At 38.6% G+C, this 8,567-nt stretch overlaps 1 protein-coding gene across 9 annotated transcripts in view; it reads left to right on the forward strand.

The window, feature by feature from the left end:
* Ntng1 (netrin G1) overlaps positions 1 to 6,969 on the forward strand; it is a 315,523-nt gene extending 308,554 nt beyond the window's left edge. For all 9 annotated transcript variants that reach the window (XM_063255137.1, XM_063255158.1, XM_063255167.1 and 6 more), the window contains one exon: positions 5,066 to 6,969. In XM_063255137.1, the coding sequence (XP_063111207.1) occupies positions 5,066 to 5,295 (230 nt within the window). In that variant the 3' untranslated portion in view covers positions 5,296 to 6,969. The remainder of the gene's footprint in view (positions 1 to 5,065) is intronic.
* Positions 6,970 to 8,567: the final 1,598 nt, after the last annotated feature.

The following is an 8,567-nucleotide window of genomic DNA, read 5'->3' on the forward strand; positions in this document are numbered from 1 at the left end:
GACGAGAAGTGATCTGTCAATCTGGACATAGTTCTAGTTCTACCTTAAATCGGTCAGTTTACACCCCATCTAGTTTGATGAAAGCTCTGGTATTACTATTTAAATGAGAGAAAAAACACATTATATGATAAAGACTCTTTCAACTCCTCTTTTCTCCCAACTGTGAGCTGTGCTAAAGGTCCTGTCTTAGGTCCCAATCTTCTGTATTTAGTCCAAGAAGAAAACACACTCTCATTTTCCACTCTTAGTCTTTAGGACCCCTCTAATTCCCATAACTCTGCATTTGAAAATACTCTGTCTCTCCGATATAGATCTGTCAAGACTTCTTTATTCTCTTTTCCCAAAATGCATCAGTGACAGCTGTTCATCTTCATTGCTATAGCTGTACCCTGATCCAAAACGTCATCATTTTATCTCTAAAACCAATTAAGGGGCAATTCTTGTTGTCAGATACTGTCTTCCCCATGCATTGCAGAATGTTTAGCAGCATCCTTGCTCTCAACCCATTAGGAGTCAGCAGCAGGCCCTCTCTACACAGTGGTGACAACCAAATCCACATCCAGATATCATCTACCGTCTCGACAGGCGAAATCATCCAATACTGAGAACCACTTTTTAAAACTGACATTCAAAGAGCCTTGTTAAATGTTCGTTCTTCAAATTTTTTTCAGTCCTTTCTCTACTTATTCCAAAATTCTTTCTGTCAGATTCAATCAAGAATATGCAACACTTATTTTGCATATTGACTTTGCCCGAACTCAAAGTGCCCTTTCTCTCTCTTTTCTGTTCTATAATTCCTAGAGAGTCTTCCACAGCAGGAGTCCTCTGTGCTTCACTGCATACCCTTGTATCATCACTGTAGTTTGTTGGCATTTTTTTTTACCACCATCCTCATAGTCTTTCTTTCTCTATGATTTAAATGCTGTTAAGTGTTTTCTAGAGTTCTAGCTTCAGTCTTTATCTGCTCTTAGTCTATATTCTCCCAGAACGCCACTTTCCTCTTTGTTTCAGTTTCATAATGACCACCCAAATCTGTGTCTCCAGGATGAACTGTCATCTGAAACATTAAGTGGTTTTCCTAATAGCAAAGCACCTATGGAACCCACATACTCCTCAAAGTCAACTGTTCCAAAAAAATGTTATTGTCTTCCCTGACCAAACTCTTTCTACTGTCACCTTTATTTAATACATTTATTATGCATCCACATTCCAAAATAGGAATCTTAGAAATGCCCTCTCCCAAGCCCTTCACAAAAGCCATCTCTAAATCTGTTCCTTCCCGTTGCTGTACTCATTAAAGTACCTAGATTCCTTGCTTTGACTCTGACTCTTGTCTGGTCTAGCCTCACCTTTCTTTGCCCTTTAAAACCCTGTGGTGCACATGCATATTTGACAACTTCGCATTGCCCAGGCATATTCACAGCCAGGTACCACCTACCGTTCTGGTCTCCATAACCCATTCTTCATTCACTAATACGCTCCATGTGTCTCTGAGGTAGGCTCTCTGTTAAAAAGTGAAACCTTACCAGTTTCTTCAACAGAGAAACTTGTGTCATGAGATGGGTAAACAAATGTTTGAGAATTTAGAAATGAGGACACAGGAAAAACTGAGACAGTATCACCCAGGTAGCAGCTATTACTGTGGGGCTGAGGAATCACAGGGAAGAGGATATGGTTTTCAGGCACTGAGAGTGTGGACCGAAACCTCAGAGGTCTCAGATCTGTAACTGTGAGGAGGGATAAGGCCTAGCTGCTGCCTGATACCTCTGTGATAGCAGGAGGGACTCCAGCCTCTACGAAAGGGATCTTGCCAGATTGGTGAAGGGACATTCATGGGTGAAATGAAGCTTGTTCTGAATAAAGTTGAATACGGGAACCAAACTCTGCTTCAGAGATAAAGTCTGTGGCTGAGGTGATACCGTGAGGAAAAGCCATCAATCAGAAACGAAATTTCTTCATTCATCCTTCTTTCTTTGCTCCCTCTAGTGCCCTCTGTTAGTAGGACTGGCAGATGACTTCTCTCAGTGTTCTGGCTTCCACACCAGAAGGACAGATGTAGAGTTTGAGAAACTGTTCAACAGTCAACATTGTATTTAAAACATCGCCTTGCCTTTTCACAGAGTTTCCTCATCCATAACGTTCTTTCTACCAATTCTGCCTGATTCAACCTTTATTCAAACACCATGTCTTTTCCAAAATTTTTCTTACTCTGCCTCAATACTCCATAAAACTCATTTGAGTTTCCCATGTTGGCTTTTCATATTGTGCCATAATATTTCTGTATATATGTATTTATTTTCCACCAATCTGTGAGTTCCATTAGGGCACTTAGAGTTGCAGTGATAAATTCTACCAGCAAACCTGACACAAACCATATGTTGGTTGAGCTGGATGGAACCAATAATTAAATTAATATTAGGCTATTTCTATATTTTATTCTCCAAACTAATTTGAACTCCACAAGAGCAGAGGTCGTGCTTTATGTTTTTTAGCATTTGTGTTTAGTACAAGATTTTATATGCTGAAGAAGAACTCAATGATTTTTAACCACCTAGTTTGTTCATTAGCCAACACAATTTTGGTACAAAATGGTATGAACTTGGAGCATGAGGTTATAAAAACAAGATAGGAACATAGGGAAGATTAAATGTACTTCTGGTATACAATTTCAAAAAATAGTGCACATTATATAATTTGGCATTTGTTCAATTTTAGTGGGAATAACACAAGAGATCTAATACAATGTGTTTTATAGTAAATTCTAAAGTAATTTAATATATTCTAGGTCTCTATTTTCTATTTATATCTTATAGGAAATATATTCCCCCAATCCATAAAATGATTAATCCTGGGCTATATCTGTTCCTTGTGTATTCATTAAATTCCTCATGACCATCAAAATCAACTAGTAGATTATTTAAATGTAGGAAAGATATTGAATTATAACTTAATCACCAACTTCTTAAAAAAAAAAACTTTTGTTCAACAACTGATTTACATTCAGGTCCAAGTAGAAGAAAAATAGCTTTTTTTAAAAGGGGGGAGTGATATTTAATTAACTATTGATTTCTTCTCAATTATTCAAGGCAAGCAATTATCAATATTGATGGAACAGATATTTCCTACCTCCAGTGCCTAAATGAAAGGAAATATCCCATTCAGCAATCTGCTGCCAGAACAAGAAATGCTGAGACCCTTTAAGCTTTGATGGAAACAGTTATTTGGATCTGTTTATTCCATATTTCCCCAATTAAACAGATATTTCTTGACATGTAAGCAAAACAGAATCCTGAAAATCTAAGTATGCTTCCCAAATTAACAACAGAAAAACCAACATTTTCATTAGCTTTGTCCGTTAAAAGCCAACCAAACTATATTTGAAGCTTTTCTTTGTAACGCCAAAGCTTGACATTTTAAATCATAAGTCATAAAATACTATAATTTGAGTCTAACGTTTATGATTTTTAAGCCATCCTATAAGAAGTAACATATCATAATTAGAACCCATTGAACAATTTCTTGTATGTCAGTATTTTGAGCCTCAAGGATTTAGTGCCCTTAACAGTCAATGCTGAATTTATAGATAGCAAATGTGGATACATTTGCAAATTATGCCTAAACACTACCTGTGACTGCTTTGGAGGTCACAAAAGGAATGTTGAAGAAGGTAATCCAACACACATCTCTTTAGGGTGTTTCGTTATTAGTTCTGTGAATCTCTCCCACCATCTTTGCTCAGTTCAGGTGCACATAGATTATTAACGTGTTTATATGTAAGAAGTTTCTCTTGAAGGTGACATAATTATTGAATGCTGTTAATTTTAACAAAAAGCAACATTCACTATAGAGTTAGTACTGAAGGACAGCAGTTGTTTAAAATCAGTATTCCCTTAAGAGTATCATTAAATGTATGTATGAATGTGTCTGTTTAAGTGTTTATGTGACAAACCTAGGATATTTGACAATATCATTTTTAAATAAAAAGTTACAATTTTTTAAAAAGCTACTTTTTCTGCTCTGTCCCCCACCTTCAGCCCCCACTCTAGAGATATCTGTCAGTGAAGTGCTTAACCAGCATTTGTTGTGGAGAAGTGTTCTTGGCTCTTCCACTCTTTGTTGTTGTGTTAATTTCCCTGGGTTCTATTTAACATTCTGCTAAATCAGTGAAACCTTGATTACCTAAAAAAATAACAGACATGGAATTAATGAGATTAACCAGAACTGTGAAGATGCAGAAATTATCGGATGTGAAAGTTACATGACAAAAGCTGTGAGTGAATCTGTCTCCAGTAGTTTGCCTTAATTTATTCAAACTGACCCTATTAACTGGTGAAATTTTGGTAATCAGGGTTTCACCACTGCATTTATCCACATTTTCAGAAATCAAGGTAACCTTGGGCTCTGCTTCCTGTATTTACAAGACAATCAAAACCCTAATAGGCTGTCAGGACAAATGTGACTGATCTTCCTCACACTCCTCCTGTGAAACAGGTCTTCCCTCTTCCCATCTGGCTGCTGCATGCCTGGAGCATGCTACTTTCCCCCCATCTCCAACTCCTCATACCCCTGCTTTCCTTTGGGCTCTGTCTGCATGTACACAGCTGCTGGGGAAACACGCAGGGAGAATGGCCTGCCCTTGGAGATTCTGGGTCATTTTAGCAAAACTGCTTTGCATTTTAAATACCACTCATCTGGCTTTAGAGCTCTGCATTCTTGTATCAGGCACTTGTCCTTTAAAAGCCCAAAAGATCACAACAGGGCCCAGGTCCATGAAGAGAAACTGCCTACGGAGGAGTATAACATTACATTTGTATTAGATATGGGCAATGGTAATCTCCAAGACTGCAACGAAAATCTATATGAAAAAGGACTAATATGATCAAAACAAAGATGGCATTTGTTTGGAAATTGGAGTCACATGCATAGTTTGCGGTGGGGAGGGTGCGCCCAAGATCACAAGATCGATAGAGATGTTTTTTAAAGCTGAAAACATGATGTACCAGATGAACTTAAATTGATTCTGCTTCTTCTTCCCGCAACCCCCTCCCCCAACCCCATTCTGCAGCGAATGTCTGCGACAACGAGCTCCTGCATTGCCAGAACGGAGGGACGTGCCACAACAATTTGCGCTGCCTGTGCCCTGCCGCTTACACTGGCATCTTCTGTGAGAAGCTGCGGTGCGAGGAGGCGGGCAGCTGTGGCTCCGACTCGGGCCAGGCGGCGCCCCCGCAGTGCTCCCCGGCCCTGCTGCTGCTGACTGCGCTGCTGGGGACAGCCAGCCCCTTGGCCTTTTAGGAGTCGCATCCAGCCATCTGACAGGCCTGTGCCCTGGGGAAGCAAACACAACGGGAGCATTTACATCTAACATAGAAAACACACCCACACCCACTCCAACACAGTGTACAAACTCAAAAGGCCTAACTGAACTAAGCCATATTTATCAGACGTGGACAACACATCGGAGTCAAGACTGTTAATTTCTGTCTACAGAGGAGTTGGCAGCTGTTGATATTATCATTGCAAACCACATTGCCAGCTGAGGAGCTTTTCCTGAATTGGAAAGGCTGTGACAGCCCCCCCAACAGGAAAGATGGAAACAAACAATCAACCAACCTAAAAACATTTGCTACTCTAATGTGATGCACCCTAGCACAGCTCTGCCCAGTGTCTGGACCAACCAACAAGAAGCATTCTTTGCTGTCAGGTGCATTGTGGGTATAAGGAAACCTGTTTAAAAGCTGCCATATTGGCCTGCTTCAGTCCCTGAATCCCTTCTGACCTGTGCTTTAGTGAACGTTGCTCTGTAACCCCTGTTGGTTGAAAGATTTCTTTGTCTGATGTTAGTGATGCACATGTGTAAAAGCCCCTCCCCAAAGCGCAAGCCAGTCATAATACCCCTGTATATCTTAGCAGCACTGAGTCACCAGTGTGTGCTCACGCCCACTGTACAAGAGTGGTATAGGAGAAAAGAAAGTGTATCTATCCTTTTGTATTCAAATGAAGTTATTTTTCTTGAAATACTGTAATACGTAGATTTTTTGTATTATTGCCAATTTGTGTTACCAGACAATCTGTTAACGTATCTAATTCAAATCAGCAAAGACTGATATTTAATTTTGTCCTCTTTTGTTCTGTTTTGTTTATTGTGCAGAGATTTCTCTGTAAGGGCAACGACCATGCTGGCATCAAAGAAATATCAGTTTACATATATAACAAGTGTAATAAGATTCCACCAAAGGACATTCTAAATGTTTTCTTGTTGCTTTAACACTGGAAGATTTAAAGAATAAAAATTCCTGCATAAACAATTTCAGGAATTTGTATTGCAATTTCTTAAGATGAAAGAAGCAGCCACCAAGCAGTTTCACACTCACTTTACTGATTTCTGTGTGGACTGAACATGTTCAACTGATGAATTTAGTTCCCAGGAAGATGGATTCATGACCGCTAGCTTGGACAATTTCTACAAAATATGAGACTATTTCCACTTTGGAAAAATATGTAACAGAAAAAAGAAAAAAGAAAGAAAGAAAAAAAAGAAAGAAAGAAAGAAAGAAAGAAAGAAAGAAAGAAAGAAAGAAAGAAAGAAAGAAAGAAAGAAAGAAAGAAAGAAAGAAAGAAAGAAAGAAAGAAAGAAAGAAAGAAATATAAGTGATTGCCAAGATTATGCCAAAGCCTGTTGGCAAAGTACTAAGAGACTTATTTTTGAGTCATGCTATTTTCACAGAATGATGGTGATCATGTGGCTCTAGGGATGCTAATCTATGTATCTTTTCAAATACAGTGTTTACATGGAGGATCATAAGAGGCCACCTGGGGAACCAGGACAGTAACAGGGAAATTGAATGATTAGCAATTTGACTTTGAATATATTCCGCCTAAGTATTTAAGTGAAATATCAAAGTATACAGCAGCAGGTAGACATAACTGCTGTTCCTGAGAATAAAGTTTGTTTTAAGTACTGCCCAAGGTGTAATAAATTCTTGTTTCTGCCTTTTACTAGGCCAATTACCGAACAAGACAGCAAGGGGAGGAGGGTGGGAGAAATGGCAAAGTTTCAAAGAGACTGAAACAGTATATATTCCATTCCCAGCACAACTTTGTCCTACATGTTACAAATGTGTTAGCAGCAGCAAAGTCTCCTGGAATCAAAAACAATTATCAGTCCAAGCCAGAGTCTTACGGACAATGAAGTCCTACATGACTTGGGAGCAATAACCTATGATAGCGTTAGGTCAGAAGCCTCGTTCCAGTCTGAATTCTTCACCCTGCTGCCTCTGCCTGCTGGAACGGGAGCGGGGTGCCTTCTGATAAATAACCTGAGTCCAAACTAGATGAAGGAACAGCATGTCCTATTGGTTTTGTTCCCAGAAAAGCCAATTCAAAGAAGGCAATAAAAGGTAAACAGGTAATGCCTGTACCGCCTGCCACCCCATGTCTAAGTCGATTGAATGTTTGTTATTCAAACCAACAGTCTCTTTTGAAATAAGAAATAAGAAAAGATGGAAATAAATTAGAGCTTTGGCTTAGTTCCAGTGTGACCAATCATAAATTGGAGATTTATATTAGAAGGATAAACATAAAATTATATTTCAAGCTCACCAAAGAATGCACATGAAAATTCTGATAGCTTAGAGTTTCAGATTACTTATGATGAGGTAGATTTCTAATATTAAAATTGAACTTTAAGTTGTCTTATAGTTTATTAGCACAAACCAAAGGCAGATTGTGTGTTATTTCTGGCAACGATGCACTTTATCATTATCCACTCGTGGTTTTGTTACAAGCTCAGGAATCAGACACTGCACAATTCAATATGTGGGATTCCAAAAGCTAATTCTAAAATTTAATGAAGACCTGATCTATTCATCTGCATTTTATCTTTACGAGGCTATAATAATCTAAATTGATGAGAAATATCTTGCATTCAGTGTATTTAGATATAGTTTTCTGAATTTCCTGAAGTGATGTGATCTGCTTTTAATAAAAATTCACTTTTAGGTATACGATGGAAATGAAATGTTCTTTTTAATCTGGATTCTCAAGTTCTTTGAAAAGGCCTATTCCTTTGAAGCAGTCTCAACTCTGTGGATTTTGTCTGCTGCTTCCCAGCATTACTGCAAATCTGTTTTCATCTGAAATAGTGCATCCTAACAATAGGATGGGGGGGAAGGGGGTTCTTAAGTTGCACTTACATTTGAGGCCCTGGTTCATATTCTATATGGATATTGCCCTTATGTGGGACAGTGTAAACGTAAACATGAGTTAATCCGTTAACTTTCCCTCAGAGTGAGAATATGATTGATTCTATCAACATTATTGATGATTATAAAATTTCAAAAACCACAACAAAAAGTTTCACCTATGTGGAAATTGTTGCTATTACAGGAAATGAACCTGACTTGTGGTATAAGAGTGATTCATTTCTGATACTGTATACATCGTGAGGGAGACATTAGTCCCAGCAAAGAAGGATCCTTGGTGAGAGGGATCGTCACCTTCTTCCAGCTGTGTTCCAGTCCCCAAGATACCTAAATGTCTTCCACCCTGTTTGAGGGCATACTTGT

The sequence above is a fragment of the Cavia porcellus genome, unplaced genomic scaffold, assembly GCF_034190915.1.
Source record: "Cavia porcellus strain 051 isolate PalLab524CR breed Dunkin Hartley unplaced genomic scaffold, mCavPor4.1 scaffold_1, whole genome shotgun sequence".
NCBI classification, from domain to species: domain Eukaryota; kingdom Metazoa; phylum Chordata; class Mammalia; order Rodentia; family Caviidae; genus Cavia; species Cavia porcellus.